The 13,966-nt window shown below is 37.9% G+C and overlaps 2 protein-coding genes across 2 annotated transcripts in view; both read left to right on the forward strand.

The window, feature by feature from the left end:
- Positions 1–800: 800 nt before the first annotated feature.
- LOC149780007 (uncharacterized) lies at positions 801–3,636 on the forward strand. Its single transcript, XM_089936302.1, has 2 exons — positions 801–2,989; positions 3,500–3,636. Exon 1 carries the CDS (start codon positions 801–803, stop codon positions 2,349–2,351), a length of 1,551 nt encoding a protein of 516 aa, XP_089792428.1. The 3' UTR covers positions 2,352–2,989; positions 3,500–3,636.
- A 4,073-nt stretch (positions 3,637–7,709) lies between these two features.
- The window catches only part of LOC149780008 (coagulation factor XIII B chain-like), a 39,060-nt gene continuing 32,803 nt past the window's right edge, over positions 7,710–13,966 (forward strand). Inside the window, exons 1-3 of the mRNA XM_089936731.1 lie at positions 7,710–7,859; positions 12,046–12,165; positions 12,976–13,185. Of these exons, the coding sequence (XP_089792857.1) occupies positions 7,802–7,859; positions 12,046–12,165; positions 12,976–13,185 (388 nt within the window). The 5' untranslated portion in view covers positions 7,710–7,801. The remainder of the gene's footprint in view (positions 7,860–12,045; positions 12,166–12,975; positions 13,186–13,966) is intronic.

Genomic DNA, 13,966 nt, shown 5'->3' on the forward strand with positions numbered 1-13,966 from the left:
AACAAAATTATCCGACATTCTTTGGAATCAATGAGATAAGCAAACTTAATGTTGTCTTCGGTCATTCTTTGTCAATTGTTAAACATTTAATAAATAATTTATTGAGAAATATATCGTCCGCATTTCTCTACTTCTGTGGGCCGGTTAAAGATTTTATATTACAAGAATGAAAGCAATAAATTTGAAAAGAAAGTAAGTATAAGTGTTTGTCTAGACGACACGGTTTATAAGCTTATCTTTTGTACATAAAGTTATTGTGGTACAATCATGTTCAGTTCAACTGTTAAGGGTTGACTTCCCATTACTGTATAATTTCTTCCTGGGTACAGCAGTTTAAAGGCTGGTTTTCTATACAATCAGTTAGGTAGATACAGGAGTGACGATAGGCCTGCCGGTAAAAAAAAATCAAGTATTTAACTGATCAATTAGACCGGCACTTGTCTCATGGTGTGTTTAACTATACACCAACAGAGAAAAATGGAAAGGCTTAATCAATTAATAGTAACTGAAAAAGCTTATATCATTCACTGATTGAATAAAACGCACCCCCACCCCCCACCTATACAGTAATTATCTCTGGAAAACAATTGACAGGGAATATAATCATTTAATGCCATTTCAAAGCTTTAAGGCGAGAACAGGCATTCAGAAAAGTAGTTGGTAGTATAAGTTTGTTTTCAGTATATTTCTTGTTTTAAAAACTATGCACAAAGCTTGTAAAGTCGGAATTGTATATGACACAAAAACATATTGTCTAAATAATTATGTTCTTGTGATTTTTTGCTACAAAATTTTTTTTTATGTTCCCTTGCAGGATGGATTCAAGCGGAAAAAGTCTGAGCGAATTGATGAAGTGTCCTATTTGTTACGATGTATTTCTGAAACCAAGGACACTCCCATGCCTCCATAGCTTTTGCCAAGCATGTTTACAAAGTCACATCGTAGAACAGCAACAAAAGGAAACAGGGATTGATACTATCAAGTGCTCGGTTTGCAGGTCAGAGACTGGACCACCCGTCCGGAATAAACCTGTCCGGGAATGGGCAAAATATTTTCCTGTTAATCCTGTTATCGTTGCATTGCTTGATTCCAAGCCGGGTGTGCAGGAGAAGCTCTGCGATCCATGCAGGAATGAAGGACTCACTCAAGTAGCGATTGCTATCTGCAAAAACTGTCAAGAACTTTACTGTGATGACTGCTTGCGGTATCATACGAAATTCAAAGTCAGCAGGGACCATGTTGTTGAAAATCTGCAACAGCATCTGCAGCCTTTATCGTTGCATCGCTCACTTCCAATACCAGAAAGAAGACATTCGTTTGAGAGGAATGACACTGTACACGATAAAAGATACTTCAAGGATGACATTCAACCTCTATCACCACCTCGTCCATTGTTGCCTAAATCTGGAAGAGAACATTCAATCGCAAACGCTGCCGCTGTACAAAATAGATGGAACGAGAAGAATTACAAACGCTTTCCGACAATACATATCGATAAAAGAGTCAATATTTCGGTTTCCAAGGACAGAGTGTTTGAAAAAGTTAAAACGTTCAAATTGAAAGGTCCAAATATCAAACCTCCAAAATACACAGGACTAGGAATACTATCGTCTGGCCAAATCATCGTGATTGACAACAACAATCGCTTCTGTGTATTGTTCAATAAAGATTACACGCTTTCGTCCATGCTTGCATTGGAGACGAGTCCCGTATCCTTGGCAATTGTCAATAATAGTGAGGTGGCCATCTCGCTCAGCGGCGAGAAAAAAATTGTTTTCATCAGTGTCACAAGAGATGCATTGAGACTGGAGAGAGAGATTTTAACTGAACGTTGCAGTTATCGTATCTCGCCTGCGACTCAAAACTACCTAGCTGTCGCATGGTTTGAAACCAAGGGTGATCAAGATGTATATTCCTTTGGTGTTGTGGAATCTAAAACAGGTAATGAGATCCTACATTTGGAGAAAGATTCAACCGGTAGAAGTCTCGACTACTTCAACGACGTGCTTGTCAACCCACGGAAGTCATACGTTCTGCAAACCTCTGTGTCCTCCAAGGCCTTGTTTTGTTTTCGACTGACAGGAGAAGCTATATTCTCTTATTACCATCGCGACCTTCAGTGGCCGACAGGGGTTGCTGTGGATCAGTACGACCAGATCTACGTCACTGATTACCTAGTAGGGGATATTCATCAACTTACCCCTGACGGGAAAGTGCTTCAGGTGTGCCAGGTGTCACATCTTATAAACAATTTTACTATGTGTTGTGCTCCTGCAGAAAATATATTGTTGCTAACACACAAGTACCATGAAGAAATTGAGGTCTTTCGGTTCAAAGATGTCAAGAAATGATTTTGTTCCCTCACCCTCCATTTGTTCTCGTTTTATTCCTGCACAGGGATATTTACCTTCGATTTGATATATATTAATATAATTGTTTTTTATTCAGCAAATCTTATGTATGCTATAAATATGTGCCGAATTTTCCATTTAATTATTGATCTTCCTACATTAAACGCCAGAAACAACGAGTCAAAACCTTTCGTGTGGCTGCAATATGTTCAAACAGTCTATATTCGCTTATACATTCAGTACAAATTGCAAACTGCACAGATCCAGCTCTGCTGTCGCATAATGCGCCCGCGGATCTGGGTCTATGCAGTTTGTCACAAGAAGTTACTAGAAGAAACGACATATACACTGATTTACAAGAACATTGTGCAACGGCAGATCATGATCTATGTTGTGATTCAACTTATATACGGTTGGTGTTCATAGAGGTTACATATGTGCTGGATGCCGATGTGGGAGAGGGAAGTTGGGGCGGGGACATGATGGAATGTTGATTGGAAATATCATGCACATATTCCTTTTTTGTAGCTATCGCATGGATACATTTAGGTCCATATTTGCAAACAATATCTATGTGTATCGTATAGATGTGTCTAGATCCATATTTGCAAAATCTGTTATCTGTATGTATGGCATAGGTGTGTCTAGATCCATATTTGCAAAATCTGTTATCTGTATGTATGGCATAGGTGTGTCTAGATCCATATTTGCAAAATCTGTTATCTGTATGTATGGCATAGGTGTGTCTAGATCCATATTTGCAAAATCTGTTATCTGTATGTATGGCATAGGTGTGTCTAGATCCATATTTGCAAAATCTGTTATCTGTATGTATGGCATAGGTGTGTCTAGATCCATATTTGCAAAATCTGTTATCTGTATGTATGGCATAGGTGTGTCTAGATCCATATTTGCAAAATCTGTTATCTGTATGTATGGCATAGGTGTGTCTAGATCCATATTTGCAAAATCTGTTATCTGTATGTATGGCATAGGTGTGTCTAGATCCATATTTGCAAAATCTGTTATCTGTATGTATGGCATAGGTGTGTCTAGATCCATATTTGCAAAATCTGTTATCTGTATGTATGGCATAGGTGTGTCTAGATCCATATTTGCAAAATCTGTTATCTGTATGTATGGCATAGGTGTGTCTAGGACCTTATATTCCTACTTTTGATAACATAAATATTTTGTATTCAGTATTAACCCCGTAAATCAATTTTAACTCGTGCTTTTTATAAGTTAGATAGTTGATAGAAGTAATAAATGGTAATCTAACCAGTTTATGTTGTGCGCATCTTTTCAATCTGCTATTATTAAATACATAAACTCTCTTTCCCTCCATCCCCCTCTCCCTCTCTTTCCCTCTCTCTGTCTCTGTCTCTGTCTGTCTGTCTCTCTCTGTGGTAAGAATACGAATGACACTGTGATATTTAGCTATGAATAGCATAGTGCTTAAACTACTTTCATCTTGTCATGTTCTTCCACCCTTACATCAGGACCAACTTCGGTTCCGATGCTAGCACGTGCATGTTCAAAGTTTCGCCAGTGACTGTGTATAGTAGATGATTCTACTTTCCTGATACACTGTTTTCTCCAACTCCGACCTCGCAACGTCCTGTCTCTGTTGTCGCGAGGTTACTTTACTTTCTATTCAGAATGAGCGTATTTACGTCTGCCATCGTCTTAAGCTAATTGTAGTAAGATAATCTACCGAATGTAGCATTTGCAGTCCTTGTTAAACATGACCTATATAATTCAGAGTTCCGTCGACGTTGACTCAGTGGCTATTGCGTTGTTCGATATTTCAACACTTCTACCCCAGACTTTCCAATGCACTGGTTAATCTAACCAGACTACATGCAATAAAGAAAATTTTCTTGTTATTCACTTTATTGGTAAAAGATAAATAACAACTTCTAAGATCACAAACAGGACAGTCCGCATGCTGACCCATTTTGATTTGCGCACGTTCATTGGAGTAAACATACTTTAGACAGTAGAGGTAAGGTGTCAGACATTACACAGCATACATCAGCACTGTCATAGTTATGAAAAGAAAGCACTTTGTCTCAGCACAATAGGACAAAATAATACGAATAATCCAAATCGAGGTTATATAGTTTGTCATGACTTGCCACACAACTGAATTGTAAAAAAAAAATCAAATTGAGAATTCAAGGAATTATGAAATTGTATGTATATGAAACAAATCAGTCCAATTCCAAAATGCAAAACATTAAATAAAAATTTTAAACTACGAATAAGTTAACACAAGATTCAATTTTTGTAGGTATAGAACGTAGCACATTTTAGTTAAAAAAATTATTTTACCCAGTTTGGAAATCTAGGAGTCAATAATCATATGGCTGACGTTTAAACTAGCACTCGATCAATTAAATGGCGGACATTTAAACTAGGACTCAGTCTGTCATATAGCGGACATTTAAACTCGGACTCGGTCTGTCATATAGCGGATATTTAAACAAGGACTCAATCTGTCATATGGCGGATATTTAAACTTGGACTCAGTCTGTCATATGGCAGACATTTAAACTAGGACTCAGTCTGTCATATGGCGGACATTTTAACTAGGACTCAGTCTGTCATATAGCAGATATTTAAACTAGGACTCAATCTGCCATATGGCGGATTTTTAAACTAGGACTCAGTCTGTCATATGGCGGACATTTAAACTAGGACTCAGTCTGTCCTATAGCGGATATTTAAACTAGGACTGAATCTGTCATATGGATGATATTTAAACTAGGACTCAGTCTTTCATATGGCGGACATTTAAACTAGGACTGAATATGTCATATGGCGGATATTTAAACTAGGACTCAATCTGTCATATAGCGGATTTTTTCTGAGGTAATAAATCATCTTTCCTTTAATGGCGAGTGAGACCTAACAACTTGTTTAGGTGAGATGTTTTCTACGAATCAGGAAACGATGTCCAAATCAGTTCCTAATTTCTTTGGACTTTTCAACTTGTTTAATTTCAGTTTTGCATGTTTTCACTGCCTAATTTTTAATCAGAACCATATAGACAAGATTTTCTTTTTTTTGCCGTTAAACTCTTACATACATGATCTAGCTTTCGAATGTCCGACGGCTTTAGATCAATTTCAAGAGTTTTTTTTGGTGTAATTTTAGATCATTTATACTGAATGATGAAACACAGAAGCCCTAAAGCTTAGCACAACTACTATACACAGTTTGATTCCCAATCCTAGCACGTGCAAGTTGGCTTTTACAGAGTGAATCTTTAAAACAAAGTCATCTAAGTTGAAGTTAAGATTATTGGAGGAAGCAGTAAAGAAACTATTGTAAAACAGGAATTTTTGCTTTAATTTTAACAAGTGATATTTTCCTCTTTCTCTGCTTAATGTCAACTCTTAAATTCGACATGGTGACCGGACTTGACATTCTGATCTACGCCAGCCAGCATGAGTATTGAGCGATTGGTTGCCGTCATTATGCGTCAGTTTGGTGAATAACATAAAGTACTACTTCAAAATCTTCCGTAAGATGCCTATTGGTTTCTAATCGAATTAAGTTGAAGTGAAATTATAAATGAATTTATAAAAGCTGTATAATTGTTCTAATTTGGAGCTCTTATCTGTGTTTATATTTTTGACTTTGATATACTGACCGTGCCTGACATTTTGATGGTGTTTGAAATAGTGAAATGTGTGTGTGTGTGTGATTTAGATTTTTTCGCTACGATGTCTGTAGTGTGACACAGCTAACATGTAGCATGATGTCCCATTCACTCACATTATTCTGACACCAGGACGACCAGTCCTAACTCTAACCTCTTAATGCTGAGCGCCGAACGAGACAGCTTCTAATACCATTTTTATAAGCCCTTGATGTGACTCGGCCGGGGTTCGAACCTGCACATCGGACTAGATCGTCAGATCTATTGGTTAGATCACCAATAGGACACAGGATATCTGTGTGTGTGCGTGTGTGTGTGTGTGTGTGTGTGTGTGAGAGAGAGAGAGAGAGAGAGAGAGGTGTAAATGCCAAGTGAGTTAAACTATTACATTTGACCCACATTTTTCTCATTTCTAATGTTATAATAAATTGAAAAAACATATGATATGGCTAGAGATGACGAGAATGATGACCATGACACAGATGATGATGACAATGACGAGAAGGAGGATGCCGAAGTATGGTGATAGTGACGAAAACGACGATTTTGACGGCGAGGGGGAGAGGGGTAGTAGGAATACAATGCATACGATTATAAGTAATTAAGCCATAATATAATATTTTGCCACATGAGTAATTATGTTAAATTAAAGAAAATGAAATTAAAAAAATGTAGGAGTCCTCGATGCAGACAAATTTAAGAGTAGGTAAACAATCTTTTAGGAATCCTAGATTCAAGTAATTTTAAGAATAAGGTAAACAAGAAGCCTTTTTTTAACATCCGAATTTGACAGTATTATAAAAGATGCTTTTGATGCCATACATCACACGAATTGTTGTAAAAAGGAAATGCATGTATATCTACGAGGCACTCAAGTGATCAGAGTTTGCTCTGATGAAACTGTTCATATAATTTAATGTACGAACTACATGGATGTGTCTGTATAACATTTGTGCACAACGAACATCTATAAACAGAGAGAGAGAGAGAGAGAGAGAGAGAGATTTACATAAAAATCCTTAAAGAACATATTCATTTCAATAGCACTGGCATAAAACGAGTTTGCATATGATGTATGATCCGGATTTTCGCTTTATTGTTTTCTTCATAATTTGTTTAAAAATTGAGAGATAGGGAAAAGCGGGTGACTAAGGAAGCAATGATGACTCCCACGAAGACGAGGACAACGATGATGGTTCTAATGTAGATGATAATTGCTACAACGACGATGAATACAAAGAGGATCGGGAGGAGGAAAATGGAGGAAGTGCACTGCGGTAGATATAATAACTGTTAACCTTAATGTAGATTAATGCGTATGAACTTAGAATACTATATACATTCCGAATAAGATACACATGGTTGGGAAAAAATCCTGAGCTTGTGTTTATTAGTATCTAGACAATGTATAACGGAAAAGACTAATTCAACTCAGTAACGAAATGCGATCCTATTACTCCCAAGGTTCAATGTTCAACAAAACAAGCAACCTTTTTACTACCGAGATTTGTTTGAAAGCGCCGTTCATAATTAAAAAAACAAAACAGAATAAGAACAAAAGCAACAATAAAAATTACCATCCTTTTAGAATTAGAGATACAAGCTGGATATACTTGATCGGAATACCATCTCTTGTATTTATGTCCTGATAAAAATAACACTGTAGTTCGAATTACGCATGTACCACTGACTCAATACGTATGCATGAAATATTATATAAAGGGCCCTGCCACTTTGGTGACATGAGTGGTCTGATTTTTCACAGTTGAAACAATGCAGAATGTTACATCTTAGGAACATGATGTTGATATTATTTCTCTCTGGACTTGTTTTAGTGGGTAAGTTTATTTCTTTAATTTCTTTCTTTCCTATTTGAAATTCCATTTACAAAAATTTCTTGGCACACCCTAACAAGCATGAAATGCACACAAGTTGCGTGCTGGAACTATGGTTACAATATATGTTCTTCACTGCAAATTAGCTTGGCGCTCATCATTAAGAGGTTAGTGTTAGGACTGGTCGGCCTGGTATCAGGATAATGTGACTGGGTAGGACATCATGCCACATGTCTCCGGCATGATGCCTCAGTGCTAGACATCACTATAAACTGTCCCACACTGTGGACGTCGTAGCGATACGACTGAAAAATTGTTAAAGCTGCGTTAAAAATCCAAACCACACACACACACACACTGCAAATTAACGTGCAAATAAAAGTTGCTAGTGATCGAACGCTTCTGTCTGAGACAGAGTGCTCCTCATGTGTTCGAGGTCACAAGGCGAATCTTTTTAATTTATCCGTATAAAAAAAACAGAGTTTCAAGCTCGACCAACGAAAATCACCACAAAATCTACATAAAGATTAGCAGAGAAAAGAACAACCCCAGGATTTCGTCGACCTGTTTCTATCTAAAAGAGTATCCCAAAAGCGACAGCTCAAACCCCAACAACAATCGTATGTAACCGATAGTATGGGTAATACCGTGCCAGCACTGCGAACGTAGCTATTACACAAAATGTAAAACTTTTGTAACAACTATTCCTCCTGTCACTAACCCATTTTGCAAACCGATCAGCTAATCAACAAATCAAACATAAAATTAAGACTATCAACACAAATGTACCAAGATAACGCGAGAGTTGCAGTTAGGTAAGAGAAGAAAATAAATCCGACAAATGTGCTGCTTCCGTAAAATAAAATTTAGAGGGAGATAGTTGAGAGTTATTAGAAATTAATCCAGGGGAGTTAACTTAAACAAGGCTATTATCTGGAGGGTCTTCTCCACAGAGAGTAGGTGCGTCTGAAACAGAGACAAATATTAGGTCAAACTGTGGGCATTTGCATCATGCACAATGGAGAGATTGTTAGGATATCTCTATCCTACCTTCATATACAGTGACTGAAAGTATTTTGTATGTTGTATTCAGGAAACAACACGTTATCTAAAGCAGATGTCTGGTCGAAAGCTCCTTCCAACTACTCGAGAAATGAACTGGAAATAATACAAAATTGTACTAACTTTAGCAATTAATAAATTAAGGAATAACGATTTTGCTAGAGTTGACAGTATCAACTTGTACAGTGTAATAAAGGAATCACACATAATTAAAAAAGGAAAATAGTTTTAGATTATTTCTTCTTTTCTCCCTAGTTTACCTGTTTTAGTTCAGGAAGTGATCATTGGAAATTTCTCTGTCAATGTTAGAGATCATGCCATGAAAGTATGCCGATCGCTGCTTAAATGGAATATCATCGACCCTTATCCTCAGATCGAAATAGAAATATCGGATGTAAATAGCTGTCAGTGAGAACAGTATTCGGAACTAAATTTGATCACATGGCACAATAATGCAGCGGAAGGAACCAAGTCACAATCGGAACACTGCCGGCCTTTGACGTCGGAAAATACGCTGTGCATTCCACTGCAGGAGACCACCAACTCATCATGTGCATGTATAATTATAATTCTACAAATACTTAATAGGGTATATCACGACGTGTCAGAAATGGTCGAGTCATGTTCTGATCAGATTACTGACAACTGCATTCGCATCTACATCGGCTATTTCTGAGAGACTACAATTGTTTCGAATGCATATCGGTGTAGGAATTTAAAAACGAATCATACATTTTGTTCGCCAGAAATTTCTCAGCAAGAAATAAACATAATCTAGTAGGACTACCCTGGCTATTTCTGCATTTGTATCGAGAGTGGGACTGACCGAGAGGATACAAATGAAAAACGAAGTTCGTTCTGTCTACACCTATCGGTGAAACCTTGTTTCGTAAATAGCCAAGGTGATCCAAATGGAAATTCTCAACATACATTTGAGGTATGATCCGTAGGATTGACCTCGAAAGTGCGAATGCTGCCATTAGTTGCCATTCAGGTCACATCGGCTATCTACAAAACAAAGACTGACCAAGACGGTAAAAATAGATATGTGCCACTATAAAACATTCCGACAACCATCGAGTTGTTTTAATCAGAAACTTTTCAGTCAGTTCTACTGTAGTAGAAATAGAGGTGTTGGTCCGAATCGATTGCAGTTTCTTCTCTGCGAGGTGTTTTGACTGTGATCTGAAATTCGTGTTCGCAACGTCGAAGTCAGTTCTACTCATCGTGACTCGAATGTCTGTCGATAGCTGCCATCCAGACATCATCAACTATTTAAGAAGCATGGATTGACCAAGCGTTGCGCATGCATAGATCTGTTTCGTTCATCAGCAATTTCTCATTTGTTTTATTTTTGCAACGAAATTTCCATCTAAGAAAACGAGCAATTTTTTCTATCATTGACTGCGTTGATATACGTTCAAGAAATATTTTTGTTTCGCAGAAATAGTCGAGGTGGTCCGAATGTGAAATTCGCTAACAATTACCTTACACTTCCGAGGGCGAAGAAAAGTATCATCTTGCATCTTTAGTGAAAGTATGGAATCTTTTTTTTCTTCCATGATGATCGGGTTGATGTAAAGTTATCAATCAATGGGGCTTAAGGAGAAGTGTCCAAAATATATACAATTGAAATTACGTTTAATACTGTTGTGCGAATGACGTAACTGACTAATTAATGGAGAGACAAAGACGTGTTTGTTACAGACCTATGATACTGGCTTGCCAGTTTAGGTCGGACACCGGCAAGTGAAAACCAACAAACGGAGCTAACAGTCTTATGACAGATACATAACTGAAGTAAGGCCAAGATGCATGCCCTCCAACCCAAATTAAATCCATCAACCATACACCTAAATAAAGGGAATTAAAGGTTTTGTTCACGACACGTAAGTCAGACAAGGTCTTTTTGAATTTAATAAACTAGCATTTTCAGTGAGGAAAATCTAGGAAAATCTTTTCCTTTAGAAACCAAAACCCATTGTAAGGTACGAAACTTTTGATTAGAACCTTTTTCAGTAGAATATTAACCTAACTATCCATCTGATTGTTTGAGTGTTTTAGTGTTCTCTGTCTGTGTATTTCTCCCCAAAAGAGAAGTAAATCGGCCCAACACAGTGGAATGATTATCATTTTCAACCAATCGCTGTATAATCGTACTGGCGGTGTAAAACCGAGTCCGCAACCCTTAATTTTAAAAGGTTAAACTATTGTCCCCCGTGTTGGGTTTTCTTTTCTAAAGCAATAAAATAATTACAGTTTCTTCAACAGTTTTTTTTTTGCGCAGTAGCAGTGGGTTGCATCAAACATTTATAACATTTTTCTGGTATTTTCGCGGACTTCATCGTGTTTCATGGTGCACTTTTATCATTACTTAACTTTGTCTACGCAGCATATGGAAATTTCATCTCAAGTGCTTGATGTTATATATGTATAAAACCGCATCATTACGCTACGAAATGAAATTCTTGTATGACGAATGTGAACAATCACATTACTACGCTTAAAAGGAAATTAATTATTATATATGTATAAAATTACACCATTACGCTACAAAAGAAAATCAGGTACTGCCAGTGGCGTCACTCGGGTTGGTGTCACCCAGTGCGGTAGATCATTGTGTCACCCCCATGGTCCTCCTTCCGTAACAGACCATACAGAAGCCTTAGTATGTCATTTTGGTGTCACCCCCTCTGATGGTGTCACCCGGTGCAGTCCGCACCCTCCGCATCCCCCTAGCGACGCCACTGCTGTGCCTGCTAGTCATGTATTCAACTATGATCGGTTAACCGCTTATGAAATCCGACCAGACCGAGCAGTGTGCTCTGTAAAATTTGCAATTTTTCATTTTGGTGTCACATCTCTGAGATGGTGTCACCCGGTGCGGTCCGCACCCCCGCACCTCCCTAGCGACGCCACTGGGTACAAATATTAGGATAAGTTAGCAAAATCATTTCATGTCAAGTAATAAGCTATATCTTAATGGCCAATCCATATCATTGTTTTAAAACTAGCTGAATAATTTCAAATTTTGGTTAAGACATTGTGGGAATTATTAGCTGATTAGCTCTGTTCATAAATTTTGAATCAAATGTGCAATCATGCTAAAGAATTTATTCACTTGCAGCTACTTCCTGTTCTGACCAGGAGTTTCAGTGTAGAAATGGGAAATGTATTGATGTTACAGACCAGTGTGACGGGTTTCCGGATTGTTTGGATAATTCAGATGAGGTAGTTGGATGCGGAGGTAAGGACTCACCAGTCTGCTCAGTTTCAGTCACAATTTCTAAGGTAACTTCAGCTATTAAATACATAACAGCGTGTGAGAGGCCCTCTGCTGGATGAGATCTGGATAAGGAAGCTGTATTGCGATTGCTTGGCTAAAGTCATTGGTCTCCTCCACCATGAATGACCGAATGCCAAAATCAGCATAGAAGAAGTTGAAAGAACTTGACGTATAAATAAACAATGTTTATGTTTTAGGTTGAAGTTGAATGACGTATGGTGCTGAAAGTAAATAATTCCAGGAAAGCCAGCTCCTAGCTTGCAGGGTAAATTGTGTTGAGTTCGCTCCGTATATCTACCTGCATTCACTTGTTTCATATAACTTGCATCCTGCTGAATTAGTGCACAATCTAGATTATATCTGAGTCCTTGACAATGTCTTGCACCAAATTTAAACGCATATGAGCTTTCCTTTTGTGTTGTAGCAAATATGGCGCTAATGCAGAAATTTAACTAAACTTCAATGTACATATTTGTCGCAACATCTTAATATAGCAAGTATATTTTCCAATTTATCTAGATAATATGCATATATCATAAAAGGGCAATAGAACACTAATAGACTAATAACACTTAATATGGCATACTGTACTTCAATCTCATGATTTAATTGTTTATAGACATCTATAAAATTGCATGCACGCGGTCTCAACTAATTTCCGAAATAAACACATAACATCCTATTCCTATGTTAAAGTACATGTTTGAAATTGCACATATCATAGCTGAAAATTATTAAGTTTGAGTTAAAATGTATCAATTCTTATTTCAGCCGAATGCGTATTGAATGATCTAAAGAAGTTTCTATACAAAGACGAACCGGTCAAGGCAGTGTACCGGAGTGGCGACACAATAAGGATTTCTTGTCCAGTGGATGATGACGACGGTTATGCTTATGGGTATGATTATAATTTGGAAGAAACATCCACAGAAGTGACCTGCAATAATGGACGTTGGTTTGGATATATCCCAAGATGCATCGGTAGGTTAAATGTTTGCAGTACTTGTAAGCCTACTACACCTTTTCAAAAATGCAACTAGAAAGATGAAGGAAGTTCCGACAACCGATGTAGATTGGACGTACTTCAGATTTCGCTCGCTGAACATCTTCATGACGTACACAATACCCAGTAATTCCAAGAAACGTTTTCATAACATACATGGTACCCAATAATTGTATTAAACATGTATAGTCTGAATATACCTCCCCGTTTGTTTGTACCCCCTGCCAATTTCAATAGCGGAAATCTTTAATGTGATAAAAAGTGCATGGAACTTAGTCAATTCATTTATTGATTTATAAGTTCTAACTTGACTGTGACCAGGTTGGCCCTAACACTGGCATCCTCTGCGCCTTTCATGCTTAACGGACTTTTCCGTGCTATCACGGCGCCACATTGCGTACACCATGGACTAGTCTGTGTGTGTGTGTGTGTGTGTGTGTGATTTGGATATTTAACGTAACTTTAACATTTTGCTAAAGTCATATTGCTACGATGTCTGCAGTATGGCCGCTTATAGTGATGTCTAGCACTGATGCATCGTGCCGCAGACATGTAGCATGATGTCACACCCAGTCACATTATCCTGAAACAGGCCGACCAGTCCTAACACTAGCCTCTAAATGCTGAGCACATAACGAGGCAGCTGTTAGTACTATTTTTATAAGTCTTTGGTATGACTTGGCCGGGGTTCGAACCCGCGACCTCCCGCATCCGAGGCGGACGCTCTAACCACTTGGCCACTGGAGCGGTCATGGACGA

This window comes from Sinohyriopsis cumingii, chromosome 16 (genome assembly GCF_028554795.1).
Source record: "Sinohyriopsis cumingii isolate HCF-2022 chromosome 16, ASM2855479v2, whole genome shotgun sequence".
Taxonomy (NCBI): domain Eukaryota; kingdom Metazoa; phylum Mollusca; class Bivalvia; order Unionida; family Unionidae; genus Sinohyriopsis; species Sinohyriopsis cumingii.

What these genes read in the sequence shown, in the direction of transcription:
- LOC149780007 (XM_089936302.1), top strand. Translation starts at nt 801, where the DNA reads ATGTTCCCTTGCAGGATGGATTCAAGCGGAAAAAGTCTGAGCGAATTG.